Raw genomic sequence first — 16,185 nt, forward strand, 5'->3', positions numbered from 1 at the left:
TGTATTGCAAGTGGTGCCCAAGATGTGGAAGGCTCCAATCCCATTGAGGTACCTGCTCTCCCAGCACGGGGCTAGACTGGAATGAAGAACCAATCAGTGAATGTCTCCATATCCCATTCCAGTTCTTCTGTGCCTCCTGTCTCATTGCTTTTCAAAGCTTAGAAGTCCCTGAACTCTCACACATTCCCTCTAGACCATACCCCATTTTCAGGTCACAGCCAAGTGAAGGTGGAAATCTACGGACTTTGAGTGTTCTCCAAAATTCCATTAAAGGACATTTTGGAAGATCTTATCGGGAAGGTTTACATTTCTTATCAGGGCTATTAATGCAATAAGGAAAGCATTGGGTGCTGTGTTTATAAGAAGCAGCACCCAGGCAATTCTCTACATTTACCACTCATCACCACTGGCTTGTGTGTCAGAAAACATCATGAAGTGGCTTCTGCTCCTGAGTTTGGTGGCACTCTCTCAGTGCCGGGTGACCAAGTGAGTATTGGGGGAACACACCACTTTGGGCTGCTGAACTTGGCTTTCTACATAGCAGTGTGTGATTATCAAGGGGAGTGTCTGCACCTCTCTCATTCTCTTCTCTACTCTCCATTCCTGTATAGGCAGCAGCTGGGAATAACCACTTAGCTTTGTGTTGTAGCAGAGAAATGAGGAAGGACGGTCTTGTGGTTAAGGCACTGGAGTGGCACTTGAGAGATCTGGGTTAATGCCTGGCTCTACCACAGACTCCCTCTGTGACCATGGGCAAGTGACAAAGTCTCTCTCCAGGGATCAGTTCTCTGTGATAATATTAGTGTTTATTATTTGTAAAGTCTAGGACCCATAAGTCATGGACCAAAACTCCATTGCGCTAGGCACTGGAAGACTGTCTCTTCCCTAAGTAGATAACTCCCTCAGTAAGACATAAGAGAAAACAGAGATATGCAGACAGAGAGGGGACTACAAGCAAACAATCAGTCAGCTTGATGAAGAGTGGTCTCTGCACACCATCAATCAAACTCTTATATTTTTTTTATAGGCATGACGGCAAAGGAGAATTTCTAAGGAGGGATTTGAAGGAGGACAGTGAGGTAGCTTTGCAGATGTTTATTGGGGGGACCTCCCAGCCATAGGGGGCAGGTGGGAGAAAGCATGAAGGTGCTTGATTGAAAATTTACCAAGTTGGCAGTAGAGGCTGGCATCATGGGCCAATGGGAGATTGGCATCAATAGCTTGATAGCCAGTGAGAGGTAGGTTGGGATTGAGTGTGAAGGGCCTTGGAAGTGAAGACAAGCAGCTTATGCCATAGAGCAGGGGGAGCCAGTGGAGGGACCCAAAGAGAGGAGTGCCATGTTCAAAGTGACTTGCTAGGAAGATTATCTTTGCAGCAATGTTCTGAATGGACATGAATGGGGCAAAATGGCATTTGTCAAGGACAGGGAGAAGAATGTTGCAGCAATTGAAATGTGAAAGGAGGAGAGCTGGGACGAGAGCTATAGCTGTGTGAAGGGATAGGAAAGACTTCATCTCAGGGAGTTCATGCAGGAAGATTTTGCAAGATTTCGACATAGCCTGAATGCGAGGAGCTAGAGAAAAGTTGTTTCACATGTTTTGGGATTGGTTTTCTTTGTAGGAACCAATCCCTGTACAGCATTCTCTATTCATGCCATGTGTGACTTACTCATCTTTATATTCCCCTCTTATCTCGTCCACCGTTATTCTGTTCTTTGTAAATGATTCCCTGGATGTTCTCTGCTTTATCTTGGCTAGTTCAGCTATTCTGTCTCTTGGCTTACCATGCACTTACCTGTCCTGGTTAGCACAGACATTCTGTGTTCAGCCTGCTGATCTATTCACAGTACGTTACTAATCCTGCCTCCTAAAAAGAGGCCTCCCCCACTTTCAATTACTCCCATTCAGCCAGGCTTAGAAAGTCAAGATTTCAGTTTGGACAGAAGGAGACAGGTCTGGAGGAGGAAGGCAGATCTGTGAGTCATCAGTGTAGAGGTTGTAGTGGAATTTGTGTTTGCGGATGAGATTACACAGAGACAAGGGGTAGAAGGAGAATAGAAGGGGACCAAGGAGAGTGTCCTGTGGGACTCCCACAGAATGTTGGAAGGCCAATCCTTTGAAGGAATCAAAGGAGTGATTACAGATGTAGGAGGAGAACCATGAAAGGAGAGACATGGAAGCCAAGGGAAAACGTGATTTCATGGAGAATGGCATGGTTGACGAAGTCAAGGTGGTGGGTAATACTTCCTTTGTCCATCTTGTCTATTTCAACAGTAACCTCTACAGGGCAGGGACAGTACAGTACCCAGAACGTTGAGCCGTCTCTCTTCCAGTACATATAGGCTGGGATTTTCCAAGAATTCTATGGGACTTATGTGCCCAACTCTCATTGACTTGCAGTGCACTCAGGACCAGTGCTAGGGTTTTGAGCACCCTAGGCGGATGGCAATTTCACTGCCCCACGCGCTGGTCCCGCGGCTCCGGTGGAGCTGCCGCAGTGGTGCCTGCGGAGGGTCCGGTGCTCCACGGCTCCAGTGGAGCTGGCGCAGTGGTGTCTGCGGGAGTACCACCGGAGCCGCGCGAGCAGCTGACCGTCCGCAAGCATGACAGCTCAGACTCCCTCTCTGTCCCAGCAGCAGCGGCTGCTCAACCATTTAAAAAAAATTTGGGTGCGCTTTTTGGCGCCCCCAAATCCCAGCGCCCTAGGCAACTGCCTAGTCCCCCTAAATGGTTGCACTGGCCCTGAGTGCACTGGGCACCCAACTACTTTATACTGCTTTGATAATTTCTAGTGTAATAAGGGGTCTCAGTGCAATGTAAAAGCTGGATTGCACTGTAGGCTCTGAACAAAAGGCTGGTCTATTGTTTATTTGTTATTGAGTGGTCTCTCTCCTTACCCTTGTTGATTAGGGTCCCCCTGCAGAAGGGGAAATCCCTGAGGCAGAACCTTAAGGAACATGGCTTGCTGGAGGATTTCCTGAAGAAAAACCCGTACAATCCGGCCTCCAAGTATTTCCCCAGGCTGGCTAACGATGCTGCCAGCGAGACCCTAACAAACTACATGGACGTGAGTATGGCAGGAGAGCAGGTCTTGTAGCCTTCCCCTCCTCATCAAAGCTTCCCACTCCTCTGCCAACAGCTGATCTCTCCTCCTCCCAAAAGTGTCCAAACCCCACTCCCCCACCCATGTGCTTCCAACCAAGCTCCCATCCTGCTTCAGCCAAGAACCTGTGCTGGGCCTCCCAGCCCCCAACTGTCATTGGATGGCATTAAGAAGAGCATTGGGAATAGCACTCTCAGGGTCTGCTGGCTGCCTTCTTCCAATCATGCTCTTCCACATGCTGAGTTTCAGTAGTCTGAGGCTAAATAATTGTGTGCATTTGATTGCCCATGGCTATTGGATGCCAGGAGTTGCTAGGAGCCATGCTGGGCAAAGTGATGGCAGAGAAACACCAGCTCAGGCTGACTCTTTAGCAAGGACATTGTAGCCCAGACCCTCCGCTGGTGGAGCTACGCCGGTTTACTCCAGGTGATGATCTAGTTCTTGAATGGCAAGGGTTTCCTCATTTTCCATTGTTTTTTCTCCTGCTTTGACAGGTTGAGTATTATGGAACCATCTCAATTGGTACACCTGCTCAGGATTTCACTGTCATTTTCGACACCGGTTCCTCCAACCTGTGGGTGCCCTCCGTTTACTGCTCCAGTGCAGCCTGCAGTAAGTCACTTGTAACGTCTCTTGCCTTGACATTCCAACTGGGCGGGTTGACTGAAGTCATAGAGATTTACATTAGCAAGGAGGAACCCTAAATGAAATAACTGATTTTAATTATTTTTCTAAAGGAAATTGATTCTCACTGGTTTGTTACCACTATAAACAGCTTGACTTGCAACTATATATTTACATGACATTTGGTACTTCCTTTAGGAAATCAGGGGGTTACACTATGTCAATACACATAGATTTAAGCAATTAACATAACTTTATATACACTTATTCTAATTCTTACTTTGTTCATTTCTTTTAGTTATTTTAGAAAATGGTGAAGGAGGTGTTTCTTACTAACTACATCATGATTAATTTTTGGTTTATAACAGACTCAATTTGGATGGAAATTGGAATTCACTTTAAAATTCAAAATCCAGCTTTTAAAAGAAATTAGTTAAAACACCTTTCAATGGACTGTATATTGAAGAAAGAAAATATTTATCAAACATTTTGCTTTTTAATTGATTTATGAAACAGGAAGTGTTATCTGTAGTCAGATATTGTTTCTGACCAGAGCATCCTTCAGGATTTTAAAACTTGTAGAGCTCATCCTCTCACACCTAGCTTGTATTCAGAGATTAGAAGAGGAAAACCAGTGTTTCCACTTTTCCAATTCCCAATCGGTTTCTTAAGTTGGAATGAACTAGTCCATGAACTGAACCAGTTAATAAACTGACTTGAAGAAAGTATTCTCTCTGCACCTGCAGAAGAGGCTACTGCTATCTAAAAAGCTCATTTAACACTGAAACAAAGGAAACTCTGGTTCCAGGTGCTGAGTGAGTGAAATCATCTTGTTCTGTTGACTTTCTTTAAGGCCATTGCTTAATAATAACCTTTGTATTGAATTTAAATGATTTTAGTAGATTTTAGTAACTTTAGGCCTTACCATATGTTGTCAGCATTTCAAAGTTAATTTTAAATAGGTTTATTTTAAAAAAGAAAAATATACTGACATTTTAGAACATCAGATTTTATTGTTATCATCGATTTTTATTCATCCAGAAAGCCAGAGAGCAGCAGCTCTCCCTCCATTGTCGCTCCACATACTACACAGTGTCAGAGGTGCATCAGGCCATAGTAAGACAAGAAGCTAGATCCAAAAAGGCACTCAGGTGGCAATGCGGAGTACTGCAATGCGTGAATCTTAGGCACCCTGGTCCCACCAAGGAAATCACCATCACACTAGTCCCCCAGGCTCTCCATACAACACATGGGGAGAGTTACAAGTGTCAGTCTGTGACCATCTGACTGTTCTGTACTTGCAGCAAACCACAACAGATTCAACCCATCAGACTCCTCCACCTATGAGGCCACCAGCCAGAGCCTCTCCATCCAGTATGGCACTGGCAGCATGACTGGAATCCTGGGCTATGACACCGTCCAGGTAAATCACAAGAAAGTATCAAAGCCCCTGGAGCAGACATTGTGAAAAATTAGGAGTTAGAAGGACAGGACACATCTGGGAAGCTAAAGCAGAGTATGGGTGTGAACTGGGAGAGGGAGGATAGAAAAAAGGGAAGAAAAGAGGCAAGGAGACCATTCACAGAATATACTCAGATGGGGGAGAGACCACAGTGCATGGCACGCCAGCCTCTGAGAAGTTCCCAGGCCATCAGGACACTGTGGTAGACTTGGCAGTTTCTCCCAGGGTGCAGGGTGTGTCTGATTGTCCCCATCTCTCTCCTAAGGTTGGAGGCATTGAGGACACCAACCAGATCTTTGGTCTGAGTGAAACCGAGCCCGGCACCACCTTTTACTATGCCCCCTTTGACGGGATCCTGGGACTGGCCTTCCCCAGTATTTCCTCTTCTGGAGCCACCCCTGTCTTTGACAACATGATGAATGAGGGCTTGGTGTCCGAGGACCTCTTCTCTGTCTACCTGAGCTCGTAAGTCATTGCTGGAAACAACCCACCTGCTGCAATGAGACTCATAGGATATCAGGCTTGGAGGGGACCTCAGGAGGTCATCTAGTCCAAGCCTTTGCTCAAAGCAGAACCAATCCCCAGACAGATATTTACCCCTTTCCCAAAATGGCCCCCTCAAGGTTTGAACTCACAATCCTGGGTTTTGCAGGCCAATGCTCAGACCACTGAGCTATCCCTCCCCATGAGATTCATGTCCCTATAGCGCCTCTCACAATGAGTGTTCCCTGCAACCTTTGCCTCAGAATTCCCCCAAAGCAGCCACTTCTGGAGTGGAACATGGCCACTGTTCATTGTAAGTGGGAGCAGAAATAAACACTAGGGCATTAGTATTAACCTGACTCTTGGGAGAAGAGTTCCCCCTAACATGTCACCCAGATGATACCGTGGCTTATCACCTTCTAGCACCAAGCTGAACCATCTGCTCTGTACTGACTCTGAGGGAAGAGGAGCACCTAATGAGTGACTGACACCACTGCCTCAAATACCTGGGCCTTTGCTCGGTGGTCTCTCATCCACGTATTGGCCAGGCCCAAATGTGCTTAGCTTTTGAGATCTAGGAGGAGAAAGCCTAAAGTAATATCAAAGCAAGGGGTGAGGCACGCCTCTCATCCAACCATCCTATCCTATCTTTGCTACTAGATGCTGATGTGTCCAGCTCTGACTCTAGCTCAGCACTCCCCAGCTGTGCTCCTTCTCTAACAGCTGGAGCATTTGCTATTATCTCATTAGCCAACCATTCATACATCCTCCTTGACTCTCCTCTCTTCCTTTTCCAGTGATGAGCAGAGCGGGAGCTTCGTGATGTTCGGCGGCATCGACTCATCTTACTACTCTGGGAGCCTCAACTGGATCCCTCTCTCTGCTGAGACTTACTGGGAAATCACCATGGACAGGTATCATCCAACCCTTGGCATTTCCCCTTTGAAAATGTTACTTGGAAAAGACAGGCAAAAGGAGAGGCATGTGGGAGCCGGGGGAAGCTCAACTTAGAGTCTGGACAAGATGAGAGACAAGGTGGAGTTATAGGAAAGGGACTCACCAGTGAGGCAGTTAGATGAGTGGTTCTCCACCTTGCCCATACCAGGACCCAGAGATGACCTGTGTCTGCCACTAGTAGGGGGGCAGGATAAAGGCAGCACTCCACCCCTCACGTCCCCTTTGCCAGGACCCCTCTCTCCTCTGTTTAGCAATAAAGTAAAGGGCAGCATGGTCATGATCCCTTGACAGCTGTTTTTGACCCCCAGGGTAGATGGGTCCCAGTCCCAGAAGGTTGTAGGACGAGGAGTGATGGGCAATAGCCAAGGAAGGAGAGGTGAAAGCTGAAAGATCAGGGGAAAGTTTTTGGCAGTCAGGAAGACTCACCCTACAGACCTCTCACTGCTGGCTCGTGGGCTGGGTGGGAATGAGATTGGAAGTGTTCCTGGGGATGTTCCCCTGACTCTCTCTTTCTTACAGTGTCACCATTGATGGAGAGACAATCGCTTGCTCTGGTGGCTGCCAGGCTATCATTGACACTGGTACTTCTCTGCTGGCTGGGCCCTCTACTGGCATCTCCAGCATCAACTCCTACATTGGTGCCAGTGATGGCACGGTAAGGGTAGGGAGGAGGGACAGAAACTTCTAGAGGTGTCTGCTACACACAGATGTGATGTTCCATCTCTCTCATTGGGGAACCTCCTGCCCAAGACATGTCTAATCTTTTCTCCATGTGCTGCCTTCCTCCCTGCAGATCAGCTGTAGTGCCATGAGCAGCCTGCCCAACATCGTCTTCACCATCAACGGCATCGAGTTCCCTGTGCCCGCCAGTGCCTACATCATTGATGTGAGTGTCCTGCTCAGAAAGCCGCCTCGGGGCCTCTTAGCCAGGGCTTGTGCCTGAGGCCATTGTGCTGAGTGTGCTGGCAATGTTCCCTTGCACAGCTGGCATGAGTCTGCCGGAGCATCACTGAGATGCAGCTCAGAGTCTGTCCCCAGTTTGAGAGTGGGGCGGCAGAGAGCTCTTCCCCCAAAGGGCTCCGGGGGAGGGATGTTTGAGATCAAGGCAGGCCCATAGTGAAAGTGACATACCGGAAGAGCAGCGAGGCAGCCTGTAGAACTTGCCACCGCAGGAAATCACCAGGGTGGGAGCATTACTGGGTTAGGAGAGAATTATATGAGCAGCTACCCCAGCTAGTAGGTAAGATCTAGAGAGATCACAGCCTTGCGTTCCAGGGCCTGGGCATTTGGGCATGAGGAAGGAGTTTTCCTCCCCCGTGATAAAAGTTCGCTCCCATCTGGGGAGGAACAGGCAAGCTGTTTTAACAGTGCACAGTAACACCAGCTGGTAGCAGGCAGTGGGAAAACGCTGAATCCAGTTATAATCACAGCAGGATTTCTGGTGGCAGAATGTAATAGCTCCCTTTGGAATCAGGCCAGGAGCCTGGAGAGAGCATGCTTTGCCTCCCCAAGGGGTATGTCATGAACAGAAATGGTCAGGACCTTGCTTCTCTTCCCAGTTGACAGACTGCACCCCTCAGGCTCAGGCTTAGGCACTCGGGCTGTTCTGAGACCCAGATCCACAAAGTTAGCTCACTGGGAGTTAGGCATCTAAGCAGCACCAAAAATAGGGGGCCGACTCACCAGTGTCACTCCCTGCAGCCCGTAGAGGTCTCCTATCGAAGCCCTACCCAGCCTAATGCTACTTGGTTTGAGAGCTCTCAGATCCCAGCCCAAGATGGTAAGAGGCACCAGCAAGCCCTACAGGATGATAACTCACTAAAGTTCCAGCCCAATAATTACCATGTCCCCTTTTCCCCTGTGCAGGAGTCAGGCTCTTGTACCTCCGGCTTTGAAAGCATGGATGTCGATGGGCTCTGGATCCTCGGAGACGTCTTCATCCGCCAGTACTACGTTGTCTTCGACAGGGCCAACAACCAGGTGGCCCTGGCCTCTTTGGCATGAACACAGCGCCATCCCCAGGACCCTCCCATGGAACACTGACCCCGGAGAGTCTCTGTTTCTCTAGAGCCCCAACACCGCATATCGATCTAGTGACCCTCCACCCCACACTCACCCTCTGTCCTGTAATCTTACCCCCAGTAGAATAAAGGAATATAAGAGCATTTGAGTGAATTGTTTCTCTTTGATGAGGTTTAGGATTGGACCCATCTTTTATTCATTTTTTGAACATTGGCTGTTAGGGCCACAGCTACTTGACGATGAGTACTAGCACCAACTTTTTAACAGCTGTTGCATCTACTGGTCTGTAAGGACCTGGCGTTTCAGTTTATTAGTGGTGCTCCACCTACCCACCATTGTTCTGAAAGGCACATGTCTTTTCCAGGTATTGCCTTGAATGGGATAACTCCAGAGTCCATTATGACCATAAGAATAAATGGTAGTCGCTGATCCCAATCTTTACTCTGCTGGTTTACTATTTTTTTAAAACCTGTTTTAAGAGTGCGGTTTTTTTTAAAAGCTGTTTTAAGAGTGCCTGAACTTGGAGGTGTTCTGCTATATGCAATATCTTCTTCATTTTAATGGCTTGACAAAGCCTGTAAGTAGTATTCTTGATGAAATGGGGTCCTTGGTCCAAATCAATTTTTTTGGAATACCGCAACTAGTTGTTATTGGCTCAATCAGCACAGGGGCTGTTGTTTGGGCTGTCCTGTTTTGGGTGAGGATTGGTTTACTCCGCTTTGTAAACAGATTATCAATTATTAAACAACACTGACTACCCCTGGCTTTTCTTGCTAAAGGGTCAATGTAATTAAATTGTAAACGAGCCCAATGCCCCTCTATTCTCTGGTGTTTTAGAGGCTTTTGGATTATTTTCAAACTAACATTATTGGCTGTACAGGACAGACAGTTATTTACAAACTTATTTCATATTGCTGGTTATATTTGTGAGTTTAGTTTTAGTAGCTAGGATAAATTTGGATGTATGCTGCCACATTGTCCATTTTCTGTATTTTTTTTGCCATGATCTTTGCTCGAGTGGAGTCCTGCTTTGAAGGGTGATTAAATCTATTTATTTAGGGTTTTTTTTGTTGCTGCAGATATAGGGGCTATGCCTTTTTTGGTTGCCCTAAAGTTCCTTTTTTATTAGGAGTAAACCCTCTTTCTTCTTTATTTAAGGCATAAGCCATAAGATGGAGCCCTGTTCCATGGTGCTGACTTAGTACCGCTCCCCATTTCATTTTTGTAGTTGCCAGTTGTAGCACAAATGGCTGTCCCACCTGGGAATATGCTAACACTGGAGCCTGGACTAAGGCCTGCATTAACTGGATCCTGGCTTCCTGCTGCAAAGGGCCCCTGTTTTGTTTCACCCCCTTCTTTAACAACTTATGCAGCGGGGCTGCCCTTTTTTGAAAACCCCTTCATAACATTTTGGGAAAAATTAACCATTCCCAGAAAGGATTTAAGAGCTGTGACATCTGTGGGAGCTGGTAATTTAAAACTCAGCTCTTCTTTTTGTTGATTAGGGGAGCACCTTCCCTGTCCCAAGTCACTTCAAGATTATTTACTTGTTGGGAACACAACTGGGCTTTTTGCATTTTGTTTTTGATGAACCCAGCTCCTGAATTTTTTGTTACGCCCTATTTAATACTTTCCATTTTTTTGTTGTTTGAGTGCAAATTAGGATTTTATTTACATAAGAAATTACACTGGTTTTCTTTTATTTTGCATTTTAACTACATGGGCATGACAAATAACAGGGGCTTTGCTCCAGCCCATGAGGACCCTGGCAAAACACAACTGATTTCCTTGAAAGGTAAAACCAAATTTGTAAAGGGATAGCAAAGAAAGCATCGGTCAAATTCAAAACTGAAAACCACTGGTCCCCGCCTAGGCTGGAGGTTATTATCTTCTGCTACATAGCTACTATGGGGGCCATGGGTGTGTCACCCGATTAAGAGGGCAAAAATCAACTACCCACCTTCAGATCTTGCTGTGACTTTTAAGGATTGGCCAGAGGGCAGCATTACTGAGACTTGACTGTTCCACTAAAACCATTGGCCTAAAAGCCCATCAATTGGCCTAAAAGCCCATCAAAAGCTTCAGCCTTTTTTTGATACCTGTACTGTTCCTGGGGTGGGGGATTGGGATCTGTAACTAGGGTTGTTGCCTCAACTTTACCACATTCTATTTTATTTTTGGCCTACATCTCCCAGTGGTTTTTTGCAATTGTTAGAATTTCTGGATCTCACGTTGGCCACTTTAGCTCTTTAGATGCCTTAAGGGCTGTTATTCAGGAGCTTACCACAAATTTACTTGTTTTTAGGATGTACCAGGAGGCATTTTTCATAGAACCCTGTTAGCAAAATTAATTAACATTTTAAATTTTGTAAAGTCATTAATTTTTAAAATACCCTTTTTAGAGTTATTAAGCTAAATTGCCTTTTATGTATTTATTTATTAATTTATGTAACTGATACAAAATATTTTTGCAAAAAAGGAACAGTACTTTTTGTCTTACTGAACCCCTGTATGGTCTTCATTCCAGCCGGAGGGCCAAACGGGTTTTAATTTTGGATACTACTCCGAGAATAAGTGGCACATGGATTTAACAAGAAATTTTGTCCAAACACCCCTCCTTCACACTCCTCACAAACCGTGAACCTCCTCCACCCATCGGTGTCCAAATGTGCCATTACTGTGGGTGCTGTAGGTACAGGGCCTCCCTACAGGGAGGCAACCGGTGAAGGCATGGCGGTGCACTTGGGGTTTTCCCTGCCTGCTCAGCCAGCCTTAACAGCTGGGGGGCAAGGTGTTAGGAAAAAGTTTGTTAGGATAACTTTAGAGAACTGTTTTACAGTATATTTTATTATTTAGTTTTTCATAATTAATTTTAGAAAACACACAGGTTATAGTGACTCCTATTGGGTCATTGCCTTTTTTAATTTAAATTACCTATTGATTAATAAACATTTGAAACCATTTTAATTATAATGAGCTCTCAGATTAAAGGTGCTTTAATTTCAGGTTTTTATATACTTTTTTTTAATTTTAATTTAAAAAAATTGATTAGCAAAAACTGTAAGCCTAGAGCTAGTTTAACCTCATAGACTCATAGACATAGACTTTAAGGTCAAAGGGGACCATTATAATCATCTAGTCTGACCTTCTGCACAATGCAGGCCACAGAATCTCACCCACCCACTTCTGTAACAAAGCCCTAACCTATGTCTGAGTTATTGAAGTCCTCAAATTGTGGTTTGAAGACCTCAAGCTACAGAGAATCCTCCAGCAAGTGACCCATGCTGCAGAGAAAGGCGAAAAACCTCCAGGGCCTCTGCCAATCTTCCCTAGAGGAAAATTCCTTCCCCACTCCTAATATGGCAATTCTGAGCATGTGGGCAAGACTCTCTAGCCAGCACCCAGGAATGAATTCTCTGTAGTAACTCAGATCCCACCCCATCTAACATCCCATCACAGACCACTGGGTATACTTACCTGATGATAATCAAAAATCAGTTGCCAAATTAATTGCCAAAATTAGGCTATTCATCATACCTTCCCCTCCATAAACTTATCAAGCTTAGTCTTAAAGCCAGATATGTCTTTTGCCTCCATTTCTCCCCTTGGAAGTCTGTTCCAGAATTTCACTCCTCTAATGGTTAGAAACCTTTGTCTAATTTCAAGGCTAAACTTCCTAGTGTCCAGTTTATATCCATTTGTTCTTGTGTCCACATTGGTACTAAGCTTAAATAATTCCTTTCCCTCCCTAATATTTATCCCTCTGATATATTTATAAAGAGCAATCATATGCCCCCCCCAACCTTCTTTTGGTTAGGCTAAACAAGCCAGGCTCTTTGAGTCTCATAGACTATTAGGGTTAGAAGGGACCTCAGGAGATCATCTAGTCCAACCCCTTGCTCAAAGTAGGACCAATCCCCAAATGGCCCCCTCAAGGATTGAATTCACAACCCTGGCTTTAGCAGGCCAATTCTCAAACCACGGAGCTATCCCTCCCCCTTAAGATAGGTTTTCATAAGATAAGTTTTCCATTCCTCGGATCATCCTAGTAGCCCTTCTCTATACCTGTTCCAGTTTGAATTCATCCTTCTTAAAAATTGGAGACCGGAACTGCACACAGTATTCCAGATGAGGTCTCACCAGTGCCTTGTATAATAGTACTAACACCTCCTTATCTTTACTGGAAATACCTCGCCTGATGAATCCTAAAACCGCATTAGCTTTTTTAATGGCCATATCACATTGGCGCCTCATAGTCATCCTGTGATCAACCAATAACCCAAGGTCCTTGTCATTCTTGACATTACTCCCTAAATGCATGACCTTGCACTTTTCATTATTAAATTTCATCCTATTACTATTACTCCAGTTTACAAGGTCATCCAGATCTTCCTGTATGATATCCCAGTCCTTCTCTGTGTTAACAATACCTCCCAGTTTTGTGTCATCCGCAAACTTTATTAGCACATTCCCACTTTTTGTGCTAAGGTCAGTGATAAAAAGATTAAATAAGATTGGTCCTGAAACTGAGCCCTGAGGAACTCCACTAGTAACCTCCTTCCAGCCTGACAGTTCACCTTTCAGTATGACCCATCGTAGTTTCCTCTTTAACCAGTTCCTTATCCACCTTTCAATTTTCATATTGATCCCCATCTTTTCCAATTTATCTAATAATTCCCCATGTGGAACGATATCAAATGCCTTACTGAAATCGAGGTAAATTAGATCCACTGCATTTCCTTTGTCTAAGAAATCTGTTACCTTCTCAAAGAAGGAGATCAGGTTGGTTTGGCAGGATCTACCTTTTGTAAAACCATGTTGTATTTTGTCCCAACTACCCTTGACCTCAATGTCCTTAACTACTTTCTCCTTCAAAATTTTTTCCAAGACCTTACATACTACAAATGTCAAAGTAACAGGCCTATAGTTACTCGGATCACTTTTTTTCCCATTCTTAAAAATAGGAACTATGTTAGCAATTCTCCAGTTGTACAGTACAACCCCTGCGTTTACTGATTCATTAAAAATTCTTGCTAATGGGTTTGCAATTTCATGCGCCAGTTCCTTTAATATTCTTGGATGAAGATTCTCTGGGCCCTCTGATTTCATCCCATTAAGCTGTTCGAGTTTGGCTTCTACCTTGGATGTGGCAATAGCTACCTCCATAGCCTCATTCCCATTTGTCATCCTACCATTATCCCTAAGCTCCTCATTAGCCTCATTAAAGACTGAGGCAAAGTATTTCTTTAGATATTGGGCCATGCCTAGATTATCCTTAACCTCCATTGCATCCTCAGTGTTTACTCGAACCAAGGTTGTCCTCTACAACCATTTCTTCTATGAGGTCCTCCCTACTCACCAAAATCAAATCTAAGATGGCATCCCCTCTTCTTGGTTCTTCAACTACTTGGTGAAGAAATCCTTCAGCTATCACATCAAGAAAAATCTGAGCCCTATTATTCTTACTAGCACTTGTCTTCCAGTCTCTAGCTGGGAAGTTAAAGTCTCCCATGATCACACAATTCCCATTAGTGTTTACTTCATTTAAAACATTAAAGAGGTCTCTATCCATATCCTAATCAGATCCTGGCGGTCTGTAGCACACCCCAAGCACTATCTCAGGGGAGGCTCTAGTAGCTTTCTTTCCCAGTGTGATTTTTGCCCAGACAGACTCTGTCTTATCCATTCCATCACTTCTTATTTCTATACAGTTAACCTCATCATTGATATACAATGCTACTCCATCACCTTTGCCTTTATTTCTGTCTTTCCTAAACAGCACATACCCTTCAATACCTGTACTCTAGTCATGACTACTATTCTACAATGTTTCTGTTATCCCTACAGTATCCGCTTTCACTTCCTGCACCAGTAGCTCTAGTTTCTCCATTTTGTTAACTAGGCTCCTCGCATTAGTTTACAGACATCTTAATTTTTGCCTTTTGGTTTCACTGTCATTCTTTACCTGGTTAGGCACAGACAATCTACCACAAGTATCACCAATTAGACTGGTATCTATACTTCCCTTAATCCTTATGTCCATTCTCCTGCCCATGGCTGCATCCTCTCTTAGTTTGTTTTCTTCCCTCTTAATGCTGAATTCTGGCGTGGAGATTACCTGAACATCTCCCAACCATCTCCCCCAAATTCCTAATTTAAAGCTCTCTTAATCAGTTGTGTCACAAAACATAAAATACAAAAACCATTTTAAAAATTATTTTAATTAACCCTTAACTATAGAGTGTATTTACTTCATTAAGTTATAATAGCTAAACACACACAATATAATTGCAATTAGCTTAATTCAATTTTAATTTTAATCCGCCCCAACAGTACGGCTGATTCTTTATGACTGTGACATGGAGGCAGGGGCAGCTCCAGGTACTAGCATGCCAAGTGCGTGCCTGGGGTGGCTAGCCAGGGGATGCGCTCTGCTGGTCGCCGCGAGGCTGGAAGGCAGGTTGCCTTCGGTGGCATTCCTGTGGAGGGTCCACGGGTCCCGCGGCTTCGGCGGACCTCCCGCAGGCGTGCGGCTGAATCCGCGGAACTAAGGACCTCCTGCAGGCAATCCGCCAAAGGCAGCCTGCCTGCAGTGCTTGGGGTGGCAAAATATCGAGAGCCACCCCTGCATGGAGGAAGCGGAAGGGTCTGATTCACAGCTGTTCTGACAGCTTTGTCACACCAGGAATAGTCATGTTTGATTCAAAAGCTGATGGCCTGACTTGGTTCATGAGGCCTTCTACACCTAGCGGAGTAACAACAAGCTGCAGTGTAAGACTCACAATCTAACGTCTCCTCCCATTATGGCCTATGTTTATGGCATTAGCCTGAGGCTCAGGATGCCTAGGTTCAATTTCTGGCTGTGCCACAAATGCCCTGTGGGATCTTGGGCAAGTCACTTTCCTCCTTTGTCCTGCACTTCTCCATCCGTTCAATGGGGCTAATGATTCTCACTTTGTCTGTTCAGCTCAGAAGCTCTTCAGAACAGATGCTGCCTTCAATGGGGCTAATGATTCTCACTTTGTCTGTTCAGCTCGGAAGCTCTTCAGAACAGATGCTGCCTCTCACTATATGCAATGTCAGTGCCTAGCAGAATGAGATTTTGATTGCAGCCTCTGGCACTACTCCAGTACAAATAACAACTCACTGAGTCCATGCAGAACATCCGCTAGCGGATGGCAGGAACTATCTCCATGACCAGGGAGGGCAGCATCCTGTGGGTGAGGGAAACTGTATCTTTCAATGGTTTAGTTCTCTTACAGCAGCTGGTGAAGTGGAGAGCAGTAGCTTGTGTAGCAAGTGCTAACAAAACCTGAGTGTCAATATGCTCAAACAGAGGAGGCAACTTTGACTTTAATCCCTGTTAGTAAAGAATATCTCATTGTTATATACATAAGAGGGCAGTGTGAGCTGAAACTGATTATAAACCACCAATTGCCAAAAGGGGTCTGGCAGAAACCCCTCGTGAGAACATAGAGAATTTTCGCATTGACAATTGTAAGATTTGCAAATCGAATACAAACCTGGGAGAGAT

At 45.0% G+C, this 16,185-nt stretch overlaps 1 protein-coding gene across 1 annotated transcript; it reads left to right on the forward strand.

The window, feature by feature from the left end:
• Positions 1 to 430: 430 nt before the first annotated feature.
• LOC115651564 (pepsin A-like) lies at positions 431 to 8,749 on the forward strand. The gene is made up of 9 exons (XM_030562638.1): positions 431 to 486; positions 2,911 to 3,067; positions 3,598 to 3,715; positions 5,032 to 5,150; positions 5,455 to 5,654; positions 6,470 to 6,586; positions 7,149 to 7,290; positions 7,423 to 7,515; positions 8,496 to 8,749. Exons 1-9 carry the CDS (start codon positions 431 to 433, stop codon positions 8,631 to 8,633), a joined length of 1,140 nt encoding a protein of 379 aa, XP_030418498.1. The 3' UTR covers positions 8,634 to 8,749.
• Positions 8,750 to 16,185: the final 7,436 nt, after the last annotated feature.

The sequence above is a fragment of the Gopherus evgoodei genome, chromosome 4, assembly GCF_007399415.2.
Source record: "Gopherus evgoodei ecotype Sinaloan lineage chromosome 4, rGopEvg1_v1.p, whole genome shotgun sequence".
NCBI lineage: Eukaryota > Metazoa > Chordata > Testudines > Testudinidae > Gopherus > Gopherus evgoodei.

Bases quoted from the DNA above. Each gene is read 5' to 3' on its own strand.
- LOC115651564 (XM_030562638.1), top strand. From the start codon at position 431: ATGAAGTGGCTTCTGCTCCTGAGTTTGGTGGCACTCTCTCAGTGCCGG. The intron at 5,655-6,469 runs GTAAGTCATTGC...TTCCTTTTCCAG, and splicing joins TTCTCTGTCTACCTGAGCTC to TGATGAGCAGAGCGGGAGCT. The intron at 6,587-7,148 runs GTATCATCCAAC...TCTTTCTTACAG, and splicing joins TGGGAAATCACCATGGACAG to TGTCACCATTGATGGAGAGA.